General features: G+C 39.1%; 1 protein-coding gene across 1 annotated transcript in view; it reads right to left on the bottom strand.

Moving 5' to 3' along the window:
• Positions 1-26,513, bottom strand: part of septin4b (septin 4b) — a 42,550-nt gene extending 16,037 nt beyond the window's left edge. Inside the window, exons 1-2 of the mRNA XM_081615110.1 lie at positions 26,146-26,513; positions 21,186-21,193 (exon numbers count right to left, since the gene is read on the bottom strand). Of these exons, the coding sequence (XP_081471236.1) occupies positions 21,186-21,193; positions 26,146-26,200 (63 nt within the window). The 5' untranslated portion in view covers positions 26,201-26,513. The remainder of the gene's footprint in view (positions 1-21,185; positions 21,194-26,145) is intronic.
• Positions 26,514-26,914: the final 401 nt, after the last annotated feature.

The following is a 26,914-nucleotide window of genomic DNA, read 5'->3' as shown; positions in this document are numbered from 1 at the left end:
TTTATCTGACGCCAAAAGATTCCTGTTGGAAAGGAGCTCAAGTAGTTTCTCACTTTGTTTTTTTACCCCCTGTAAGGTGGCGCGCCGCAACAAAAGTCCAGCTCTGGCAAGGAGGGGTTTCCACTGGAAGAAAGGGAAAGGCTTTCCCTCATCACAAGCAAGGAAGACCATTGTTCGGTTTATTTCAGCCGCAGAGCAACCTGCAGTCTGTTCTCATGGCTCAAATATTTCACCAAGGGCCTTTGTAAATGTATTCACACCCCTTGGTGGAATCTGATTTACTGTGGGGTTATGTGTTGGACCAACACTAAAAGCCATAAACGGCTTTGTGGAAATTCATTTTGCTCCAATTAGGTCTTTTGGACGTGTTAACCAACTTTGCAGAGACATTCAGACTTTCTTCTTTAGCACCTGCAGGTATTTTTAAAATCTAGATAGAGTTTCAATTGGATCTAATTCTGGATTTGACTAGGCCATTCTATCACATTACTGTCCTGTTCCAGTCTTGAGGTCTCTCTTTCATTCTCCCTACTCCTGCTGAAGCATCACCACTGCCTGATACTGCCACCACCGTATTTCACAGTGAGGATCTTCAGGGGAAATGGCTGCAATTTTCTACAACACGCAATATTTTATATGTAGGAGGGAAAAAAAGTGCAAGTGTGTGATTTGATCAGAGCACCATCTTCCGCTTGTTTGCTGCGTCTTATGGCAAATGATTTATGGTTTTCTTTCAGCAATGACTTCAGGAAATGGCAGCTTTATCCTGCATAACTAATACTGTCGACAGATTCTTCCACTTGAGCTGTGGAGCTCCTCCAGAGTCCTCCATGTCCAGACAGTCTGTTTAAAAGGACAGTCATGTCTTGGTACGTCTGCAGTTGTGCCATTCTCCCTGACTTTCTGTCTTCCTTGGTCTTCGTGACGCCGTTTGTTGTCTAATTAATGTCTAAGACCTTCACAAAACAACTGGATTTACACTGAAAATAAGCATAATTTTCCTTGAGCTTCAAAAATATGAACTACTTTTTGTTGCTTCGTTTCATAAATGCCATTAAAATACACTAAAGTTTGTGGCTGTAACGTAACAAAATGTGAATAAGTTCAATGGGTAAAAATTAGGCTTGTGCATTATTAGGAAAACGTATAATGTGATCGTATTTGTAAATGCTGAGACAACAATAAAACTTGCAATAAATGAAAAATTGCATAGTAGCGTCTTTCTGCTTTAGTTTGTTACCGGACATCGACTCCTGATAATTTATCCAGCTACATGAAAGAAAAGTAACATTTTCATCCAGGCAACAAAGTTTTCATGAAGTAGCTGCACTGTGTAAGGAATAGACGGCCTCAATATATGATACTTCAGTAATTAGCTAACCCTAATTGCACTCCAGGTATTTCCTCACCAAATGCATATATTGTGATGTATCTGATATGTAGTGCAGCCTTGGTATAAATACTTACATTCAGTTGAACATGTTTATCTGTGGGTTAACCAGCGTTTATGAACACAAACCCAAAGGAACTCGTGCCAGCCTGCAGAGAGTGTGATTTCCAGCTGGCTGAAAATATGTTTCAGGATCACTTGAGCAAGAATGTTTTTTTTCCATTTGATTAATTCACGTTGAGACAACGCAGAGAATCTAAGAGGCAAAAGAAGACAATAAGGACCTCTGTTCCACACCAAGTGTGTTTGTGTTTCCTTGTTTAATACATTTTAACATCTTGAGAAACCTGAGCTGCATCATTAGCAGTAGCATGAAGGGTGTAGACTGTATAAATTGAGAAATGCTAGCTTTATATTTATAGCAGATCTACAGCTTTCACATCAACACACAACCAAATTACACTTCAAAAGCCGCAACAAAAAATCCTGGCTTCCCATGAACTGTAACTACCCTTTATTTTACTACCTTTGGCAGAGACCTGGAGATTTTAATGAGTCGCACTGTTTATTCTCAGTCATTATCTGGAATGGGAACCAGAAACAGACCCCCAGATATCTGAACAAACGGCTGCTGCATCATGAAGAAACCACAGCTTAAACTCAACCAGGGTGGAGAAAACGGCTGGGGAATATTTCCTTGGACTGGTATGCGGTCGAGCAAACACCTGTGAGACAAAAGGCGACAAACAATCCCCGCATCTGCAGGGTGGTGCCCTCCATTTGCCCTGGTGAAAGGAAGTTGGAGGGATGGTGTGTGGCCCTGCTGCTGCTGCGACGGTAAATTCCAGTCTGTCTAGCTCCCACGTTACATGAACACAAAACCCCTGAGTGTGATTTTTGGCTCCTGCTGAATCTTATCACAACACGGCTGAGGTCTGAAGTGGGAGCCCCAGATCTGCAGAAACACGGCTGCATTGTGTCTGCTGCAGATGCAATAAGAGAAATTACATCAACGTCTGGACTGAGGGTCCGTTGTTACCCGATCGAGGCGGCACAAAGTTAGCGTCAGAGATGCATCACTTTGTCAACAATAAAAAAGACTTTAGCCCCACAGACTTTAGCTGTGACCGATTAGAGTTGTCCTTCTGCTTGATTTATCAGCCTAGTGTTGATCTGGTGACTATTGTTTTATATTAACTAATAATTGGATAGCAAAAAGTGATTAATAGAAGAATATTTTCACAGAATTTGAACCAGGTGAAACTAAAACTTGAATTTTTAGTGTAACATATTTGCAAAGGTTTTTTTCATTATTATTTCATTTTAAATTCAAAATATATATATTTTTTGTACAGTTTTGGCTTAAATATTGCTCTCAATTCAACAAATGGCAAGATTTTAAAGTAGTCGGTTAATTTTCAAAACCTGAGAGACAAAAATATATTATATGTTAAATATATGTTAAAAAATATATAGATATAACAGGTTTGGTTGTAGAGTGTGTGGTTTACAGCCATGTGGCAAATACAGCACACCACACACAAACAGATTTCATTCGCCAACATCCAGGTGTCAGATGGAAAATTTCACAAAACCTCGAGGTCAGACGCGAGTTCAAAGTAAACAAACATGGCCGACTGGGAAGAAGCAGTGGTGATAGCTTATGGATTATTTTTAACAGAAGAAAAGCAAAACAAAGACGTCCCTGACGTACACTGGGCTCTCTAGTGCGCCACAGCGGTTTTGTCTTATGAATTTTGGATTCACCGTCGTATTTTCTTCACCTTGCTTTCTGATTGGCTTTCTGAGTGTCCATTCCTGACGCTAGCATCATAAATGATTAGCAACCTAACCGTTTGACACAGACATGGTTTCTGATTAATTGCAGCCTGAAAAAGAACTACCGGTATATGTACGTCACACAAAAATCCTAATTATTAAACAATTTCTGTTATTTTAAGCTGCATCCGTTTATAACGTTATATATACATTAATTTGTTAAAAAGGATGTCTAACAGTGAACCTTAATAATACACACGAAAGCCATGGAAGTCGTTGGCTGGTATACATTTGCACTTGTGCTTTCACACAATTGTTCACACTAGAAGTGTTTCTTAAAGTGAGAACAAACCAGATATTTTGGCTCCAAAGCCTGAGCATGTGAAAGTCATCCTGTGTTAACTGCTTCTTTTTTTTTTTTTTAAAGCACCATTTTAAAACTTTATCACATAAACATCCTTTGCTGTGTGGCCTTTCATAAATAAAGCTTGGCTCAGCATAAAGATAAATATACAATAAATTACAATTTCATCTCCAAACCAGAAAAAACATTTCCTGTTTCTTATGGACCCAACATCTTGTTCAAAGATTGCTCTGATATCTCAGGCTCTCATTCTGGTCTAGCTGAGGTTTCTGTGACCGATTTGTTTGTCTTGTGCTCCAAAACGGTTGTATTTATCATGTTAAACCTACATGTCATTCAGAGATGTTAATCAATCCAATCTGATAAAAGCTGACAGCTTGCCACAATTTTCAGATCCATCCATCCATCCATCCATCCATCCATCCATCCATCCATCCATCCAGTCTCAGTTCAATTCAGTTTGCTTATACAGGATTGATTCACAACAAAATGTTTTTTTTTAGAGTTCAAGGGCTATGAAGACTTCTACAGGGCACTTAACTTACTCAGACTCCACCTAATGTTACACATAATTGCCCCCTTCCTCCTGTTTTCATCTGGTACTCTCCTCCTTTATGATAGCTGCTTCTCTGATGTTGATACACAAACAAACACATGCAAAGTCTCGAGTGCACAACACAAGTACAAACAAGATGCCATATGACGCAGTGACAGTAGCACATACACCAACCATATGTCCTCACACCAGATTCAGTTTAACTAATCTCTCATTAGTCTGCTGCATATTCGCCTTCCAGGAGGTGAAAAAAGCCCCTGCACTTCCAGTTCTAAAACGAAAACATAAACTGCAGGTAGAACAGATTCCAAGCAAAGTCATCAGTGTTGGTTCAGAGGACACAGCCGACGTAAAAAAATAAGAAAAAGGTGCAACCAGGGAGAGGTTACCAGATGCAGAGGGCGTGAGTTGTGCTGCTGAATCTACAGCATTTCACTTCTCATCACAACGCAGATTACATGCTTCACTCACCATACTGCAGATGGCCAAGCCACACACGCATTCGCACGCCAGCAGAGGATGCCAACCAGCCGTGAGCTGGGTGCCGACAGGACGTTTTTGCTTTTAGCTCCCGCGTACTAACGCAGTCATAGCAGCGGTGACACAGCTAAACGGCAGAGATAACAGGAGGAGGAAGGGCAGAGGCTGGCTACCGTCTAATGGGAATGAAAAAACCCCCCCAGTTTTTAGGACTTCCTTTAACAACAAAAAAATATATAAACTAGAAATGAGTAATTAGCAGGCAATAAAAAGGCAAATAATAATATAAATCAATCAAGTTTATTTGTATGGCATATTTCAGCAACAAGGCAGTTCAAAGTCTTTACATCTTGGAAAAATATTATACGCATCATATTGACAACAATTTTGAAAACCAGTAACTGGTTTGTGTCATTGTTACAATCATCTATAAACATGAAATATGTTGGTCGATGTTCCATTTTGTTACGGTTCGAAAGCAACTCTGAACAGGTGGGTTTATAGTCCTGATTTTAAATAAGTCATTGTTTCAGCTGTTTCGCAGTTTTCTGGAAGTTTGTTCCAGATTTGAGGTGCATAGAAGCTGAATGCTGCTTCTCCATGTTTTGATATCTACCAGCAGCACGTGAATCACTGTTTTCCATCACAGACTGTCGGGAAAACAAAAGATAAGGAGTTTAGTGAAGTCAGCTATTCTGACGCTGATCATTTACGAATGCCTTGATCGAGACAGTGAGTCGATACTTTGTATCAGATCAGGACAGTCTATAGAAAAGCACCCACTTCCCTTTTTCTTTGACGTCTCACCTGCCGATCCAGATTTAATTTTGATTATGATTACTTTTTCCAAGGATTATGACCGATAAAAGGAAAACAATGTGTTGCAGTTCTTTGATAGAGGTAATGGCATCCCATGTAAAAGAGAAGGAATACGTTTATTTATTATTCCTTTTTTTGGTGTTTCCCTTAAGGAGTCGCCACAACAAATCATCCGTCTCCATTTCGTCCTGTCCTCTTCATCCAGATATCTTCTTTTTGCTCTTCCTCTTAATCTAACATGTCATATTGCCTCTCTACTCAATCCTGATCCTTTCCATCTTCGTCACTCCCAAAGAGAGCCTCAATAGCTTGAGCTTTGCAGCCGCCAGTTGTCTTTACTCTTTGGGCAAATTAATTTCTGCTTCCGACACTTTTACTGGACAAAATAAAATTTTATCATTTGATCTAACAAGGAGAACTTAGCCCATCCCGATATCCAGCCGAATAACTGGTGTATCTCAAATTCTTACATGAAGGTCAATTATTTCCTGTGTTGATTATATTAGAGGTCCAGAGTGCATTAATAACCAACGGAAACCCCCTTAAACTGGGCAACATCTAAACTGAAAATTCTGCATTTCAAATATTAATTTGATACGAGTAATATCAGATTGTATTAATTTATCTTGGCATAATTTTCACAATCTGTTAGCGGTAAATCTCCAACCACTGTTTCTGTTCATCGGGAAATATTTAAAGGTGAAAACAACCTCAAAGTTTCCAAGTACTGCACAAGGTAAAATGAGTTTTTGCACCATGACAGGTTTTTAATAGCTTAGCAATATAAATAATGAAGAGTACAGTACACTGCCAGCACAGGGTTTGGCACGCAATCTGACACTTTGAACACCCAGAGCCAATATCGTTTGGGTCTGTGTCTTTCTTGCCAACTTTCTAAGAGGTAAACCTTTAATTTTAATCACTAAATGTTTGTCGTGTGGTGGAAAACTTGGCATGGCTCCGGAGTTTCAAGATAAAACTAATTTTGATTTGATAGAATAGGTTTATAAACCATGTTTATGTTCCCACTGAGGGAGCTGAAGAGGGATGAACTCGAGTGCGATTGCCTTTGGTTGTGGTGGCTGCAGGGACCAGTAGGGACCAGCATGGTCTGGGGGCTTCATGGCACAAAGTGACAGTGATGTGGAGAGAAGGATGTGGGTGAGGGGCACATTGACAAAAATCAAAACACACCGACAACGATGGGAAGGACAGAGTGAAGACATTTTAAGCATCAAACCGATGCTATAATTCAGAAATTAAATATGCAAAATAAAAACATCTTACAACCATCAGAGGATTGATTGCAGTTTGCTTTAATTCACCCCTACTAACATTTCCCCAAAGGACAAAACTTGTCATTTTTCAGAAGACTGCATTCATTTACAAGCTGGTATATAAAGCATAGAGTTGGAAAATATGGCTGAAAAATGTATCATGATATAAACATTTCATATCAGTTGATATCAATAATTATTGATTAGGTTTTTTTGCATAAAATCTCAAATACAGCCAAACTTGTGATTCGGCCTTTCCTATTTTGTCTACAGTTTTCACTCCATGCCATTTTTTTAAAACATGAAACTGTTGCTGCGCAAGTTACTCAACAGGTCGTTGCTAGGTAACCAAAGAGTGAGTGAGTTGCTAGGTAACCAAAGAGTGAGTGAGTTATTTGATGCCATTCACCTTGTTAACTGACCATGAGTGGCTAAAGTTTTTCTTCTACCTACGTTCCCCAGAATGCCGTGCAGTTCTGGATCTGAGTTAAGTGACATTATTGAAAATCGTATTGGATGTATTATCGATTGATATTGATCTTTTGCAATATATATTGTTATTGAATTAATGCTCAACACTAAGAACAAACTTATTTTTAATATTTTGCAATACAATGTGGTCAAACTAGAGAAGTTTAATCTCTAGATGAAGTTCAATAAGATAAAGACGTGGATGGAAATTAAAGACATCCAATCTGCTTCAGCACAGAATATTTAAGCACTGGTTGTAATCTCTGTGGATCCTGTAAGATCCTGAACTGGACATCTTGACTTTGGCATCATTATTTTAGCTTCCTGCCAGCCATCTGTGACTGAGGAATAAAACTCCTGTATTTGTCTTTGAGTGAAGCTGAAAACTCGAGCTGTGTTTTCGCCGACGCTCCTGTGTCAATTTGCTCTGAGTGAGTGAACAGACACTCTGCTGAGGAACCGCAGCCATCCAGCCAGCAGCCGCAATGGGTTGGCAACAACAAGCCACATGTGTGATGTTCAGAAAACCAAAACTATTACACAGGTACAGGGGAAAAAACAATGAACCTGCCAGTGGAAATCTTTACACATAAGCAACGTCTGAAGGTCTGGCGGAAAGACAGGAATAGCTGGTGTATTTTTAGCAGTAACAATAATTTAGGTAAATAATAAATTGGATTTTAAAAAGAAGGTAATTTGTCCACGGCAAAAAAAAAAAGGATGTCCACATCATCATCTCTATCAGGTACCTAACAAACTTACAAAAGTGCTAAATAATCTACTTCTACCTCCATCTTCAGATTTTCTTCACAATAAACAGTTTTTGTCACTTAAAAGCTTTTTGTTTACCAACAATGGTCACTCTGCCAACAATACTTGGAGCATCTGTTCGCCACGTTTCTGTCACTTACCTTCAACATTTTACATGTTCCTACTAATTACTAAACCTTTTCCAGCATGAATAAGAAGAAAATTTATCATTAAGATTTCACCTCCTGTATTATGAAGCCCTGCCTCTAGTTTCACACAGCAGCTACTGGTAGAAATGCACCAATCAAAGTTATTTGTTTACATGTTTAACATTTCCTGGGAAACTTTGTAATATCTGCAGTTGTGATGTGTTATTGTGGAATGTTTCATTTTAAAAACAAAGATTGGATTATTAAAAAATGTTCTATGACCAAGTGTGAGATTGAACCACAAGAATTTGTTTAACCAAACGCTGCAATTGTGCTGTGGATAATCAACTTTGTATTTTACTAAATTAATATGCTGACTAAGAGACGGCGGCTAATATTTTTTTAGCTCAAGAGAGAAAACCTTGAGAATCAGGTAAAAAGCAGTAGGACCATTTTTTGCACTTTCTATACAGAAATGTGAAGTAGTGAATAAACTCACCAGGCACACAGACAGAGTGAAGGTTTACATACATGATCAGAAATGTGAGAAATGTGCATTTTTTTCCATCTCCATCAGTTGGGAACAGAAGTCTGATAGCTGACCTTAAACCAAATTCTCAGGCTAACTCTATTAATAGCCCAGACACCAGTGAGCACAAGACGCAGCAGACTGGGATTGTGTGCTGGGCCGTGCTTTAGTCTAGCTGTAGATGGACTGAATTATTATTTTTCTTATTTGAACCGAACTATTAAATCAAGCCTTCCACTCTATGCTCCAAACACACTTATGATAGTAACTCTTTAGAGAAAGATTGAAACACGGCTCTAATGCGCAAAAACAGAACACTAAAACAAGCTTCGCTGTTCCTGTTGACGGGACCAAATGTAAGAACTGCAACAAAAAATAGAATCTTGAATCCAAGGCCTTTTTCCAAACCTATAGTTTACTTTGAATCAGTTGATAAGCTAGAGTTCATTTGATCAGACTAAACAACTCTATACTATTTTTTTAAATCTAAAACCAAATTCATTGATAGTTTTATGTTTGTTGCACTACTGGAAGGTAAAACTCTGCCTCACTCTCAAGCTTTCTGACTGGCTCTCCTCTTCCGGCTGAAGAAAAAGCATTCCCACAGCATGATTCTACCACTGTTCTGTTTAATGGAGCGAAAATGTAAAGAAGTCTGAGGGTATAGTACACAAGACAGTGCATAAATTAGGCCCAAACTGTCCTCACCTCAAGAGCTCAACAATTTCTGTCAAGTTTCGGAAACATGTGTTGTGTCGTGGAAATTTTCTTTATCAAAGAGTGAGGAAAAACTGTTTCACGCAACCAGAAGAAGAATATATATTCTTGATCAGTATTCAGGGTTTCCCTCAGTGTATTATAAGCCTGGCGGGCCACCAGGCTTTACTTGTGCCTCCACCAGGCTAAACATTGCTTATTTATTTAAGTCTTTTTAAAATGTTTGCATTTATTAAGACTTTATAGTTGGTCTTCAGGTGTTAATCTTCCAATCTTTCAATAACACAAGATTATCAAGAGATACTTTAAAATTTTCTGTCAACTTTAAACATTTTTTTAACTCAAAAACATGACGGGTCGCTGGATGAATGATTGCCCTAGCACCCAACCACTTAGCAAGTTTTCTGGGGGAAACCTTGGCATTTATTCAAAGGATCTGCTCGCTGATTGCAGTCAGGAGAAAGAGCCTCGACCAGAACACAGCTCACAGTTTTATAGGGAGGGTTTCATTCGATTCACATAGTTTGACAAATCTACTTGGTTACAGAGCAGATAGCAAGCACAAGTATGAGGGTGCATGAAAGAAACAATCACTATGCAGTCATGAGAATAAAAGAAACAATCCAACAACTTTACACATCATGAGATTGCAAGCAAAGAAACAATTTAATACCAAGGCCAGAGAAACTGCTTCAGGAGACGTTTTCATGAGCTCATGCATCACACAAGAATCACAATGCTGCTATGCATTGATTCAGTTAATGATCATTGTAACCTTAAAACTTTCCACTACAGTTGCAAACTTATATTTTATTGTGAAGAGTGTTTTATGAAGACAGATATTTACTGTGCTGCATTAAGTTTGCTTTCTTTAAACCACCAGGGATCGGTCTGTTCTGTCTTGGGATGCTGGCAAAGCCAAGATATCATTTCCAGAGCTACTCATGTGGTAGCTTTCCCAGTGAAAACAATGTCACAAGCAAAGCCACAGAGTGGAAGAGACCACAAGAGTAATTTTAGATAAACATGGTGTCACAGCTACGTTTCACTGTACGCCTACAAAGTTTCTTCTTATAGTTTTACAGGCAGGGAAGAAACAGCACTACACTAACTGAGATACTTACACTCACAAAAACATCTTCTGACTTAGCGATTGTTTTCTTTCACAATTTTCTGATATTGAAGCACAATGTTCCATTACTGGCCAACCAGATGAGGGTTAAAGTAATGAAAAATTACTTTTAAATACTGGCTTTTCTGTTGGTCTTCCCAAATAAAACAACGAACACTTACTGCTTATAAAGAGCACCAATTTCAGCACTCTGAATGTCCATTTGCAACAATTTTAAAGCTTCATATGATTGATGTAGTCCACATGTGTCAAACTCGAGGCCTGGGGGCCAAATCCGGCCCGCCATAGTTTTTTATGTGGCCTTCTAGACTTTAGATGGACGCATAAATAGAACCGTCAAGATAACAGTGGGCTTAAATATTATTTTATCAATCAAATCAAAATAGTTTTCATCTACTCGGTCAGATTACATTATTTACTCCCTCCAGTTTCTTGAAAATGTTTGTGGAAATTCAATCAAAATCAACAAACTCCCTCACTTTTTTGTGTTTTTTTTTGCGCTGATGCTAATTATTACAGATTGTTTGGCAAACATTATGAGAAACATTGGGTTTAAGTGGTGCTAACTTTCTTTCTTGTACTAAGCAGCTGCCTCAGCCTCAACTGATGTCAAATTATAGTCCATGTTCTATATGGTGAGAAATAAAATGTTGCATTTACAGTCATACATATGTAAAATTATCAAAACTCTAATTAGTACCACAAACATTTTATTTTTATTGCAAATAATCACAAAAAAATTGTAAAACCCTGGAGGTACTGATCAGTGTGGAAAGATTTTAAGAATTTCTTAATATTTTCAAAGTTTGTTCATGGGTTTTATCAATGCATTCTGGCACAACTGGCCCTTTAAGAGCATCCATGATCTTGATTTGACCCCCCCAAAAATGAGTGTGACACTGCTGATCACATGATTAAAAACAACTGAGACCTTTAACCCATTACCAAGGAGCAGACTAGATTTGACAGTTCTATGAATCACTTTATTATTACTCTCTAAACTTAATGTGCTAAATATCAGTTTCTAAATGTGCAGGGTATTTTGAATCATGTAAATCAAAGGTTAAATGCATTCCAGCTTCTTGTGAGCTCCTAAAGTTTTTTGCATTCTTCACAAACATAAATACCACAGATGAGCGACACAAGAAGCTGGCAGGTTGCAGTCAACAGGTGTTCCTGCACGAAGACTTTATGAGACTAAAGTATTTAAAGTCCTTGTTTTATAAAACACTCTAAATCCAGTAAATTCTTTGTTCAATCAGAAGCAAACAGAGAGTTGGCTCTGTTGGCTTTACAGGAGTAGAAAGAAAGTATTTTTTTCCCAGTCAAGTTTTCCGTAAAAAAAAAAAAATTATATATATATATAATATTTTCTCAATTAAATTTCCACCCAGTAACAAGTTGACAACTTGTAAAGGTGCTAAAAATACCAGATGTTTTTCTTGTTTTTATGAAGAGCATGAGATGCTATAAAAGAGCCTCCTGCTGCAGCTTTTATCTTTCAGAGAAGACTTTTCTTTACAAACAGTGAAAATAAGGAAGTCATTAGCTGCTCATAAGGTCAGCTCCATAAACCAAACTGTAATGGCCGTCTTTTCAAGATTACAGGCATACCCTCACAAATGGTAAAAGACACCTGTAATTAAGGTAACCTCACACAGAGCAACAGTAAATGAATGCACGGTTTCCACCACAAAGCAGGGGTTCAACAACACCCTGTTTTAGCAAGTCTGGTTAAATCTACAGCAATATTTGGAAATGTATTGTGCAAGCCTTCAAATTATGACATGTCATTTCCATGGTACCTGTCTTTAATATAGCCCTAACCAACAGGAACCTGTCTGTTCTAATTTAGGTCTGCCACCACAGATTTGATTTAAGGTTCCTCAATAAATACAAGACTCTAGGGGTTAATTTTAGAGTCAGAAACCTCCTTGGCATGGAGGATGCAGACATATGGAGAGAGATGGGTATAAAAAGGGATCTCAGTATGGCTGGTTGGTCATGGTAGTATGTGCCACAAGTATGTGAGTATGTTTATGTTGGTTAGAAAAAGAAAGCCTCGAGGTGCAAACAGTGATTTCTTTAAATTAGACATTTTTGAATATAAAAGACGGAGCAGAAAAGGAGCTGAAAACTGAGGAGCATTTAAGAAAAAAGCACTCCAAGGATGCAGGAGCAACACATTTCCTCTTTGATCCTTCAATGAAACCCATATGCCACATTCACAAGGTTTCTTATGCTTCTCAGAGAGACAGACTTCACACACTTCAGACCCACACCCAGCCTCCACGCCAATGCTGTTTTCATCTGCTGGTTCTCCAGACGTTTTATTTTTCAAAGCCTTCACCGCAGCAGCCACCTCACAGTCCCAACTCTAAACAGATCTGATGAGCCAGGGAAAATATAGTTTGGAAAACAAACAAAATGTTGCTCAGAACAAAAGGAAGAGTTGCTGGAAAGCCCAGCCACATGGGGTCAGGAGATGATCCGAGTCCACAGCAGCTCCCTCGTTACTTACTGGCTGCTACAATCAAAAAATAGCAGCTCACCAGGAAACGTAACTTTATTCTCAAGTTTTAAGGTTTTTACTTACAAAGGCTTTCAAATCGGATAAGGAGTACGGAAGATAGTTAGTGGCTTTTTGTGAAGGAGAATGTGAGTAGCCAAATGCTGAGGAGGCAAATTACACCACTAGATAATCACAAGCAACATTTCCACAAGTGTGAGTTTGTTTTTGATCGTCTCCATGACAACGGCTCTGACTCCAACTGGACAAACTAGCTGGGTGGCAGCTGACATCCTGCTGTCCAGGTGATGAAATGACACTAAACCTGCTGTGTGGCATCAGTAGTACAGCATCCAGCGTACTGTCCGCCACTGTAAAGGACAGAACAGAGAGCAGAGCTGACAGAGTAACAGCACAAAGGTGTTTCTGGCACAAAATCAAGTTTCTGTGCTACAGTAAACTGTGGAAACCACAGATTTTACAGCAGACAGAAATGGAAAGAGGAAAGGTAGCTCCCATATTTCCCTTTAAATTGTTACAGATATCTGGAAATTTCTGTTTTATTTTCATCAGACGACAGGAAATTTTTTCAAAACGCGACATTTACTGGAACAACTAATCAGTCTCATGTTTCATCTTGAGAAATGGTTTCTTCCTCACTGAGTGACCTTTCAGCATATGTTGGCACAGGACTCATTTCACTGTAGATAAGGACACATCAGGGGCCAATTCACACATTTTGGACCTAAACACATTCATCTCTGGGATACAGAAACCGTCTCCATGCTAAAAAGTAATATAGCTGGACAATGACTCAAATGTTGAGTTCACCATGTGAATATCCTCTGGGCTTTCTACGGTTGTTTAATGACGCAGTAATATGAGCATGTAGGCCTCTGACTTCAAAGAACGTCATAAAAAGAAAACCTCTAAAGACACTGAAAAGAACCCCCTCCACTCTGTCTTTTTCAAATATTGTATGTAAATATCTAGCCGCACAGTTCTGCTCCATTCCCATCTCCCTTCAGTGCTCCGTCTGGGATTTGTCCCACTGACCGATTTCTCAGGAAGCATTTAATCCTGGTCAATAAGCAAACAGAAGAAGCAGTTGTAAACAACGACATAGATTTTCTGTGCCAGTTTTGAAATGTATTCTGCCTATATAGGGTTGTAGTTTGGCAATGCCAACGGAGAAAGGGAACAGAGTCATGTGTTGGCAAAGCTTCCGAAAAAAGAGAAATTAAATTCAGAGCAAGTGGTGCATACTGTATACAAGGCCTCTTATTGCTGGCTGAGATGTCGTTCGGCTCCGCACTTGTATCTTTGCAGTGGGGGAAGAGAGAACGCACGCAGTTTGTGGTGAGCTTTATATCAGCTGGAAGTGCAGCTTCCTTCAAGATAAAGCTGACATGTTACAAACCTCACAGCCAAATATTAGCAATTACCGTATTTTCCGCACTAAGGCGCACCGGATTATAAGGAGCATAGAATAGATCGGGGGTCACCAACTCCAGTCCTCAAGGGCTACCATCCTGCAACTTTTAGATTCACCTCTGCTCCAAAATGTCTGAATTTCCTCACCAGCATTCATTCCTCTCTGCAATAGGCTGGAAATGAGCAGTTTATTTGATCCAGGTGTGTTTGAGCAGAGACACATCTAAAAGTTGCAGGACGGTAGCCCTCGAGGACTGGAGTTGGTGACCCCTGGAATAGATGTTTGCCAATTTGTTCCGTACTCTATTATTACACATCCACATATGTAAAGAAGTGGCCCCCGAGTACTTTATATAGTAGTCTGCCCCAGTCATTATTTCACTCTCGGTGTTGGTGTTGCGATATTGTGCCCAACTGCTTTTTGGGTAACACAGACTAACCGACACGCTGCCGCCGCAGTCTCTGTCTCTCTTCCCCCTGCCCTCCTGGCTTTAAATGTATTATCAAACTTTATTAACAAACCAGCGTTCTGACAACTATCCCAGCATGCACCGCGCACTTCTTCTTCTACGGGCGAAAATGAAGTCGGCGGCTGCTTACCGTAGTTGCTAGACCTGTTGTGGCTCAATATCGGTCCATATAAAAGGCACACCAGATTATAAGGCGCACTGTCGGCTTTTGAGGAAATTGAAGGTTAAAATTACATGCAGTTGTTTAAAATTTCAACAGAGTCAACACCTCCAACAAGCAATAGCCAAGAGTCCAGACCTTCTTTACGAAGAAAAACATAGAACTAGACACTGATATTTATCACGCTGGTAAATATTTGTTTTTTAACTATAAAATAGGTTGTTGGAAAGTGACTGAAAATTATAATATTTGAGTTCCTGACAACATTTGATATCAAGTTAATTTAAATCTGGACTAAAACCCACCTGTTTAGAGTTGCTTTCAAACCAAAATAAATGAAACGTTGACCAACATTTTCATGTGCAACGATGGCAAAATGTAATGTTTACTGGCTTACTGTGTGGTGGCTTTTGTGTTTTCATGACGTAAAGTGCTTCGAACTGCAGTGATGCTGACATGTGCTATATAAATTAACTCGATTGATTAATTTTCTGCACCAACGTGGCCAAATTTAAAGCTAATGCAACCACTGACAACAAAAACTACAGAATAAAAACTGTTCTGCTAAAACTGCTCAGGGTTCATATTTATTGAATTGCGGCCAATCCTTTGGTTACGGCTTCAGTTTCTGGTTTCAAAACCAGGGCTGTAGATGAATGAGTATAAGCCTACATATGCTCTCTCTTTCCATCTCTTTTGTGCACACACAATCAGTCTGATGTGATTTATGGAGAAAAGGACACATCCCACTAAAAAGCAACCGGTCTCATTCTGCTTGGATTACATTTGAGTTTATTTTCACACGTTGCTCACACCTGGTGAGAAGCTACTTCACTGTACAAAGTCACATGTTCAGTGACTAATGTTCACGTCTGGAAAACTGTCTGTGAAGCTAAGAAAATCAGATATAAAACCACGATCAAACAGCTATCTGACCTGTCATCCTGAATATATTTCCTATTTGTTTAGGTTACATCTACCATCGTGTGTCAGCATGCTAACACATTCCACATCACACACAAGTGCATAAATCTGATACCATCACCTGCAAGAGGCTGTTATGTCTGTGTGCCTGCTGCTTTGATGGAGAGAAGCAGAACAAGCAGAAAGGCAAAACTGATTTCTTCATAAAAGTGTTTGGCAAAACGCCATGAAGTCACAACTGATAACATCTTGACCACCCCTTGAAATCCTAACAAAAGGAGCACATTTTACTTGGCTTTGTACATCTCTACATGTCAAATATTATTTGTTTCCTCACTACAACATCATTTTCCCACTGAATGTATTGAATTCAAGAGTTTTGCATTATCAGCCATCCTACACCACATCTCCTCCATGATCTCTGCTGCTCTTCCTTTTGATTTGCCTGGAATTTCCTCTGACGGTCCTGCAGATTGGGAGCATCTGGAAATGTTTTCTTAAGCGAAGAAAAGCTGCTGCAGGTCTCTTCTCTTTGCAGAAACTATCATACATAATAATCTAATAATTACAATGTTAAAAAATAACCGGAGAGAGCGATCCAGAATTAGGATTATGCTTAATCCCACTGCAAATAATTATGTGCAACAAAATAAATTTCAACTTGGAAAAAAGAAGGTTTATGCTTTCTAAAGCTAACGTTTAAATATTGTCCAAGTTCTTTTCCTGCTTAATTGTGTCCTCAAAGTGAAGTAAACACGCTGAACTTGTCCCCAAAAGTAGAAAGATTAAATCAAGACATCCGGGATTTAGGGCCAGGCTGCTGACCATCACAACAAACCAAAAAATGTTGTTTACAGCTTGAGTCAAACATATTTAGAAAATACTACGTGAGCAGATGTTCTTACACATTACTGACAATAACCATTTCAAGCTACCTGGGAAAAAATTAGAAAAATTTAAGATTTGATATAAATATAGGAAAACTTAAAGTTATGCAGATTTTAGGAGTTGAGCTTGTGCTGAAACAGCATGTTGACGCTGACCTGCAGAGACTCCACTTAAGACAAAATATGTCGCTGTAAAGAGAAACTGATTTTTTAAATAAAAACTATCTGATTAGAACTCTGTATGAGCAAATAATCTTATTAATATTAAATAACTGACTGGTATCAGAAACAGATTTGTTCGAGAGGTCCTGCTAGAAATGTAAACGTATTTATAATAAAAAATCCCTTGAACCAGTAACAACTTCTACATTTAATAGCTTATTCTGTCCTTCCAAGGCGACATGCAATCTCATCTGCTCTCAGTCAATAAGGGAAAACCCCTTTTAATTCATCTCTGTCATGGAGGGTTCATCACTTTGACAACACCTGCTCTAACTTCAACCAACATGCCCATCTCTCAGCTGCCAGCGTTTCCCTCTTTGTGGTCCAGTATCCCACATTGCTCTGTGAGTGACGGGACCGCTGTGGGGGCCATGGGAACTGGGCTGAGATTATTTATAGCAATGGGGGGGTTTGGCAGGGGCCACTTCTGTGAGGCTAGAAGAAAAATGCTTAAGGTCGCCCTCTTACCAAAGAATGCTTAAGGTCACCCTCTGACTAAAACCTCTGCAGAGTGCTGAGGCTAAAAGGCGAGCTGATGTAGGACATCTGCAGAACTGAAGATTTGGGCCACTTAGCTTGAGGCTCTGTTGAGCAATCGGAGTGCAGTCGGGACAGGAGCAGAGAGAATAGGAGGTCAGGATGTCAGGGCAATTCAACAAGACACGGCTGATTTAAGGACGATTGTAAAATCCTTGAGCAGATATATTAACATGATTTGTATAGAAGACCATGTTAAAAGAGTATACTTATTAAAAACCATAACCTTTCTGTTTACAATGGCAGCTTTAGCTGTTTGCATTAAAAGATAACACATGTTTCTTCTGGTCCGTGAGCACTTCTCCCCAGATGGGGCAACAAAACAAGCATTGAATACAAAAGTAATGCTGCTAATGCACCATATTGCAAAGGAGATTAGAGATATTTTAAAGGGGTAGTGCCTTGGAAATATTAGAAACACATCACTGAACTGTAGGAACTGTTTGCTTGTCTACACCAAGAGATTTCTTTTTTACAGCTTTTATTCCTGAAGGGAAAAAAAAGAAAGAAATCAACCAACAAAGAATACTGAACACATGATGGAATCTGATGTTGACAACAAATCCCTCTTTAAGCACTCATCTTTCACCATCCTTTTATTGTTGTGTTACAGCAGCCTTGTATTCAGTGAAGTGTTGCGTGCCTGCTCCCTAACCCGATTGTTTGCCCTCGCATCAAGCTGCAAAAGCCCAGAGGGCTGAACGACAAAGTCCAATCCACAGGCTGAAACCAGGTCTGCATCACTAAATTATAGACCAAATGTAGAGCCGTAGCACTGTTTTTAATTCATCCATTTATTTGCATCTTAAATCACTATTTTCTAGCTTGGACCTACTTTTACTGAACACTTCAGATGCAGCGACTTTTACTGCGGATAAAATAATATTAAGTCTACAGAAATATCACTGCCAAACACTAAATAAATAACAACAACAACAACTACTGATTCCCTTCTGACCTGGAGAATATTTGCCTCGTCAGCCGATGATTGCAAAATCTCTGCAGGACTTGAATGATAAAATCTCAACAGTAACTCCTGTCAAACGGCATGACGGCATCACAAGATTGTTTTAAGAGTATTAAATGAAGAAAGATTCTCCAAAGATGGTTGATAACTGTGTGACCTTGTTTCATACAGAGTAAATCCTGTGAGGGGAGTTAACTCAGACAAACACCTGGCAATACTTGAGATGTTTACTAGAGATGCACCAATACAATATCTATATCTGTATCGGTTCAAATATTGAAAGAAATTCTAGACCAGGTATCGAGACAATGTGCCTGATCCATAAGGAAACATCTATTCAGTCCAATTCTACACTTTGTGCTCCGAGAGACGTCTTGCTTTATTATTCGTTTATATTTAGAATTACACTTTCTGAACCATTTGAAAGGTTTGTTGCAGTTTATTTTTTTCATGTTTGACCAAGTTCGTCAATCTATTGTCTTTGTCCGTTTCTGTATTTACTTTACATTGGCTGTTGTACTCATAATTCCACAACAATTAGGAGTTGTGCAATTAATACAACTTTAAAGTTGTATAAAAGTTAATACAACTTTAATACAAATTAAAGTTGTATTGTTTTTTTGATCAAGCTTGTGAAGCTATTGATGTATTTAAGTGTTCTTTACTGGTGAACAGTTATCAAATACATCTGTAATTCAGTACATGTAGGTCTGTGATTTAAAAAAGAAACGTTTAAGTCAATTCAGCGCTGTTTTTCTGTACCAGGCGATACTGGATGTCAGATATCAGTATCGTATCGGAAGTGAAAAAGTGGATTGGTGCATTCTTAATGCTAACAATTTGCACATTAGGAATGAAAACATCAATAAATGTGAGTAAAATATAAGAGCAGAGAAAAAATAAAAAAAGAGAATGCCAATAAGGCTTCATTCATACCTCCCAGTCCAATCTATGAGCACTCAACCATGATCCTGTGTGATTTACATTTTGATGTATATCTGCTCACCAGATTATGATCAACACATCTTTGGTTTATTAACTTAGCAGCAGTTCAAAACGAATGTCTTCTCAAGGCAATTCACTTGACAAGTCACATAAAATTCAATTAATTCAAGATGGTCCAAAATTAATTCAAATCAAATAAACTTAATTCAAGCTATAAAAAGGGAATAGGTAGAGAGAGAAAGCATGGTGCTGGTATGAAGACAGCATTTAGAGTGAGGGGTCATAGCTTCTTTGAGTTTTTATTATTCTTTCTCTTCAACTTATTACAAGTAAATCAGGATCCACACCCATCATTTGCCAGTCAGACGTCATGATTACTTGCTATGTTTTTCCTGAAACAATAAGTACTGGAGGTGTTGTTCTAAAATAAGACATGTCAGTCATGGGTGTGGTGCTGCATATCTGCCAGTCCAGTTTGTTCATAAAGAAATGAGCATTTGCACACTTGAGGCAACAGCAAAAGGGGTGGGGGAGAGCAAAATGGAAACAAGCTTCAGACGCTGGCAAGCTAATGGGCTAATAAAGTCCAAGTATAGAATGTATTCACTTTGCAGAGGCAAGCAGCAATTGAGGGCACGAGAAGCTAATGGCTAGTTGAGTAAAAGCCACAGAGGAATGCAACACAGCGGATTGTGTCCATGTGTGCGTTTGCAGAGAAGTTCCCTCAAGAGACAAACCCGTCCTGTTCTGGCACTGCCCTTGAAGAGTGACATGGATTTGTCTGTGTGAGTACACATTCGTGATGGCTTTAGGCGTACAGAAGGAAGTCAGCACCACAACCCAGAGTCCCTTGTGGTTTACAGGCGTGGGTGTGGCGGAGGAAGGGCATTTAGTTATGTCAGTCTGGACTTGGAGATGGCTTTTAGGAGGGATTTTTACAGGGTCTTGAAGTCTTTGGCATGTGTGAGGCAGCAGCCACTGAGCTGTTGGGCAGATGCTGATACGTCACCTACAAGGTGTTCCCTTTGTCAAAACGATCTGGTATGTTGAACCAGAAAGCTGTCACACCCGATCCACACCTTAACACCAGGCTGAGCTGATTGGGATTAAAAGAAAGACCTTCACTTCTCATTTTTAATCCCCCCTCATCAGGGTCAACCAAAGTCAACTGGAAGGTCTTGGGGTCAAGATGGAGTCATAGAGGAGAGGAGAAAGGTGAAGCAAGGTGAATGACTTCTAGTGACCGAGCAAGGACGAGATCCTCATCGTTAAACCGATACACTGACAGAGCAAGTCAAGCAACAATCGCCACGCAAATGAAACTTCAAACATAACAATCACAGAAGAAAATAAACAAAACCAACCTCCCATTCTCAGCTGACGAAGGAAGGAGAAGGAAGGAACTGAAAAACTTGAAAATCTGGGCACCACACCTTTTCTTTTTTCATACAAATATTTCCGATCCCTGCAGCACATACAAGTGCTTACAGCTGAAATCACAGCCTTTGAGTTGTCGTAACCGTTCTTATGATTTAAGAGTGATGCAGTAACCGCACAAACCCAGTGGAGCAGCAAAAGCCATCAGGGATAAAATGCCCTGACACAAACAAACCGCACAATGTCCTCATTTTACTGAGATAATGGAGGCCAACACTCCCAAAACAAGTGGCCCATTTTATCCTCAGCGGTAGAACTGAATAAAACTCTGGTTTCTTACCTCATCATCTGGTCAGGGGAAGATGATTGACCAGCGCAAGAAATTATCCAAATCCAGCAGCAGTCAGGCACATGCAAGGGGAACAGGAGCACATGGTTAATATTTTGATAAATCTTCAAATATAGAAAACATTTTTGTCCAAGGAAGAAAATTTTACAGAAACTGAAGTTCTGGGGCGTTTAAGGATCCGTTTATACCTAATAAAACAACGTTCTGTGATCTTTAAATTAAAAATAATACAGCTAAAGCATTTAATTGCATTCTTGACTAAGACAGTCATGATACATTTTGCTAGATGATAAATTGTCTCAGTAACTATTGGTTTCAACAATAATACTGTTGTTTTCACAATGTTTTCCATGTAATATATTCCTAATAGCATAAGACAAGTGCTCTCTAAGATCAGTAAGCTTTAATTTTGTAACAAACACTTAACACTGAAAACATCAAATGTTTAAAATATCCAAAATAAAACACAACCAAAAACAAAAACAAAAATAATTTTAAAAAAAATCACATGCAACCAAAACTATAAATAAATTGGATTATGATGCCTCTGTAAACAGAATTACCCTTTAAAAAATATTAATTATCAGAATGGAAATAATCAAGCTAATTGTAATTTATCCTGCATTTAATTGATTAATTGCTAAATGCAAAAGGCATAGTCAACAACAGCAGTCTGATCGGCCCAGATTGGTTACTAGCTGTAGGAAACTCAAAAATCTGATCCATCCCTGGTCATTGAATGCACCATTTACCAATCTCTACCAAATCAACACTTCAGTGTATATGTTGTTACTGAGGCTACGAAGAACTGAAGTTATTAAGAACTCTTTAGTTGTTAAGCACATTCTGATCAAATATCTCAATTATTGATCAACATACCATTACTAATTTACACAAATGTTAAAGTCAGTGCGACTATAGAGCAACCAGCCTGACATGTCAAATGTATTTAATACAAAAAAATCAAAATAAAAATGTAACTGCACTAATCATTCATAATGTTTGTTGCCATTTAGTAATTCCATTTCCTCCTAAGCAGAACCAGTATCTTTACTCCCAGCTGCTAGCACTAGGAAACCTACTGGCAGAATAACAAATATTGATTCATTGATTTAAACATCGCTCTCCGCCTGTGAGCTCTCAGGACAAACTGCTGAGATGCAGAACAGAGAACGATTATATCGCCACCATCCACAACTGCTTCAGGAACGACAGAGATGTTTATTTACCCGTTCCTGCCATATTGGCAGTTTGTTGTTCCTGAGTTGCACATTAGTATTTTTAAGTACATCCTGAATTCATGCTGTAGAACATGCATGATGATTTAAAAAAGAAGAAGTGGACAGACAGACACAGGAAATATGATAAGTGTTAAAGTACTGAGCTGTTCTGTAATGGGCACTCTCCTGAGCTGTTCATTTTCCCCTTGTGGTTCCTCTGCTGACCTACATGCTTAGATACCCACCAGTGATGGAGTCAACGTGGTCACAGACAGCAGAACCGAGCCAGAATCTCTCCACAGGGCTCTCTGAGAAATGTTACCCACTGTGGACTCTGTCACCATCCCCAACACTCAATACATTGAGTTTTCCTTCCTTCTGTGCACTGATGTCTGTAGTCGCAACTTATTTAGTTGCTTTAACGGAGCCTTGATGAAGTCTTCACATTTTTCACACTTTGTTACAACCTGTATACAATCATGTATTTGTAATGTGTATAATGGAGCAAAACAAAAGTAGACTTGTGAAGTAAAGGGAAAAGGATCCATGGTTTTCAGCAGTTTTCATCAAAAATGTAAAAAGTATGCTGTGCAAATATGCTTAGCCACCCTGAGTCAAGAGATTTGAGTACATGTTGTTCCACGTCGTCTTTTGAGGCATGTCTCTCACACGTTCATAAACTATTTGTGCCGTCTCGAGTTTAAAGGCGTAGTACATGACTGTCATATGCGTAAACACACAACACCCAAACAGTACCGACTGGAACACAACGTGGGATTGGATGGAGAACATTGTTGAACCATTCAAGTCTCATTACAGATGCTGAGTAAGATGTAGGGACTGAACTTTGACTGGGCCACTCTGACTTATTAAACACTTTTATATGAATCATAACATTGTCTGGCAGTGAATTTGTACCGGAAGGAGCATCTTAGTCTCCCGTCTAGTCTTGTGGGCCTAACTGGTTTACTAACAGGATTTTCCTGTAATTAGCTCAACTTGTCATCAACTAATGACTGTTTCCCTGTCAATGCTTGAGGAAATGACTGATAGTTTTGCCGTCATTTTTCAATTTTTTGATGTGAGATAGATTGATTAGTTCGCTATAACATGTTCAAACCTCAGGATGTCGTTTCCTGATCTAACCTTGCATGATCTAACCTGTATAATATTAATAATCCCGGTAATGTTCTCCAACAAACCACTAAAGGCTGTCACAGAAGAGCTGGAGTTATACTGGGATTAAACCACACAGTTGGAGGCAACTTCTGAAGGCAATTAAACGCACTGGGTTTTATTTGGCATTATCAGAGTAAAAGGGGTCAAAACATAGGCACACCACCTTTTTCAGTTCAAAGAACACAAACACTTCTACGTTTGGAGTAAATAAATAACATTTTATGTTTGCACATCACCAAGTGGTAAACTCACTGACTAATGAGGGAACAACTCAAGTATCACAAATAACATCTAAACCTCCCAGTAACGTGAACAGGTGTAATACGGCAAGCAGACATGGAAAAGCTAACATTTTCTCACCAGGTTGCAAAAGTTGATGCAGCTCCAGAAAAAAAAAAAACACTGAGAAGTGTTAAAGGTGAACACCTGGGCATGTTAACACAACTTCTGAGAGTAAGATTTTAAAAGAGCATTTTCACATTAGTTTTAAAGTCAATAAATGTTCAACAAATTCAGCCATAACAATTTTAAAGTTATGAGAAAATAAAGATGCATTTGTTGGAATGATTAAAGGGATGAATGAAAAGTTTTCCCATCCGAGAACATAACCAAAGGTCTAACAATGTCTTTCTGCAACAGTCTGGATGATTTTTAGGAGAAACGAACCAGCATCCACTTAATGCAGACACAAATGTGGAAAAAAGAGGAGAGTAGTTCACTTTAGCATGTGCAATGATTTTTCTCAACCTCTTAGACACATTTGAAATGTAAATGGTAAAACTACTATTTTCATTTTAAAGTCAAACATTTATGTTTCTGCTACCACTTTTGAAAACCATTTACTCTCTTACTGCTATTAATGACACATTCCCACAGTTTTTCCAGAAATGAATCATAATCATTGTAAGCCTCTGAAAGCCACAAAATACAATTTGGTCTAAAATCACGGTCTGTCATCTTCACCTCCATGACACCACCCGTCTCCCACAAGACGTCCGTGGTTCATAAAAATAATTTATGCATCCAAGGTGGTTTGGCTCCATAAAGGTTGAAATTCGGCAGGCCATAAAAAATAATTCAGCTTGAGTTTGGTGCGTCTGACGCCTTCAGATTCAGCCCAGCTGACTGGTCCAAACTCAAGTCACCACAAATAGTTTTTACTGCGAGTGTCACAATCATGAAGCTGCCGATTATCTCTTATCCAGTCATTACAATTAATTACTTAATTTTACAATTTCATTTTTTGTCAGTAGTTGATGGTGACTTAAGAATGTTACCTAAAAGAAAACAAAACTGCATGTAATGTATATTCATAAAATGAGGCAAATATTTTGAAATTTGTCATATTCGCTGTTTTTCAGGGATATATGAGATAAGTCATATTGTCTAAACTTTCCATTATGCAGTGGGAAATAATATACATGGAAATGACTAATTAAGTGTTAAAAATAAACAAACTTCAGACCTAAAACACCTACAAAGAAATACATTATATTTCCCAAAATATCTCAATGATATTCTGGGCAGCAACGATATAAAACTTGAACTTATTTAGAAGATTATATCTTCTATCCGTTGCCCAAAGAAGAATGTCTGGCCATGAGTTCGTGACCTTAACCTCAAGTTCAAGTGGGTTAAGGCAACAATGTTTCGCACATCTGCAAGCTCACCTCTGAACTGCTCAAAAAGAGAGACAAAAATGATAAAAAGGCTGTGGAGAAATCTTAAACAGGTCGTTAATACTCAAAAATCCTTCAAAGTGACTGAAACCAGGGCAACCGTCCAAAGTGATGCAAAACACCCAGACATCACAAATGTGGCAGGAACATTTATCAGGTTCAGGGAGCATTTGAGTTTTCACATAAAGCTAAGATGGTTTGTTTTTCTTCCTCTTTGAGGAATTAAATAATTTGAAAACTTATATTTAAGTTTTCTGGTTTGATAATCTTCGAATGTGACAAAAAGAGTCAAAAACAGGAAGCGAATGTTTGCAAATTACTGGCTTGGTTTCCATAAAATGTATTTTAAGAGGTAAAATACACTGTAATGTTTGAGTTGAACTGTGTTAATAACAACACAAAAACAAACAAAAAGGATTTACGAAACCGTAAGGAGACATCAAACCACTCTCGGAGCAGGAAACTAAATGTATTGTAATTCAGAAGTGGTTTAGTTGAGTTGGCTCTTTGGTACCGCTCATGCAGAGCTGCAGAACTGCAGTGTGCTGCTCCAGCGTCCCGCTGCAGCTCCAGCTGCCAGGTTTTTTAAGGATTTTCACTTAACGGGACCAAGTGCGCCCGCTGTGCTGTCAGCACACAGCACAGTGAAAAAAATAAATAAATCTGCGTCTAATCTTCGGCTTTAAACCCGGATAAAAACGGTGACATGCAGCCATAAGACCCGCTAACTGGACACGGTTTGCTGTGCGTCTTCTTCACGGATACAATTACACAAGTTATCCCAAGGCGGGCATCGTAGTGGGTCAAATTTCGACAACAGCAACACAATAACCTACGTCGACACGTCAGTCATTCAGTAGTGAACACACTCACCGTGGTTGTTGAACATTCCGGACCGAAACCGGTTGTTACCGCACAAATTTTCCATCTGAAAGTTTCAAGCAGCACCCGCGGCTCTGACCGTCTTCGGTAATTTTTCCAGCACGGAGAGATGGGGAAGCGCCAGCCGGTGTGTCGTCGTGGGCAGAGCGGTCCTCCGGTCCGGGGCGGTCTGTCACGGTCGGTGTTTGTGTGGGAGCAGCTGCAGGAGGACTGACTACTCACACGCTCCTCGACGCCGCGGTTCAAACTGATGAGCTGCCTGCCTGCTGCCCGCTGGCTCCGTGACGTCATGACGCACCAGCCTCTGCAGCGGCAGCGTCGGAATGAAAACAATCGCACGTGGACTAGATGGGAGCATGATCACGTGTATGTGTGCCCTGAAAGCTGAGGAGAAACTGGACCACTAGAACCCAGATATGAATAGTGTAGTGTGTAATCATGTATGGCAGTCCGTTATAACATTTAAACGAACAACACCTGTACTCATCTTTATGTTCTCATTGCTGAAAACTACCTTCATATTTTTCAGGTCTCAACATTTCGAAATGCAAATGGAAACTGCAAATTTAAAGTAGCATCGTAGCATGTGTTTATTTCAAAGTCTTGTGTTGTATCGCATTAAGATTTTATGGTATTTGCTTTACTCATCAAAGTCAGTTAACAAGGCTGACATTTTATAGGTTGATTGGTTGGTTAGTCTGTAGTTACACTGTGGTGCAGCTGAGTCATAGTGTCTGTTTAAATTACTTCATGGTGGACT

This window comes from Poecilia reticulata, chromosome 13, assembly GCF_904066995.2.
Source record: "Poecilia reticulata chromosome 13, P_reticulata-male-v2, whole genome shotgun sequence".
Taxonomy (NCBI): domain Eukaryota; kingdom Metazoa; phylum Chordata; class Actinopteri; order Cyprinodontiformes; family Poeciliidae; genus Poecilia; species Poecilia reticulata.
The sequence above is the reverse complement of the archived record's forward strand: the minus strand, read 5'-3'. Positions and strand labels throughout refer to the sequence as shown.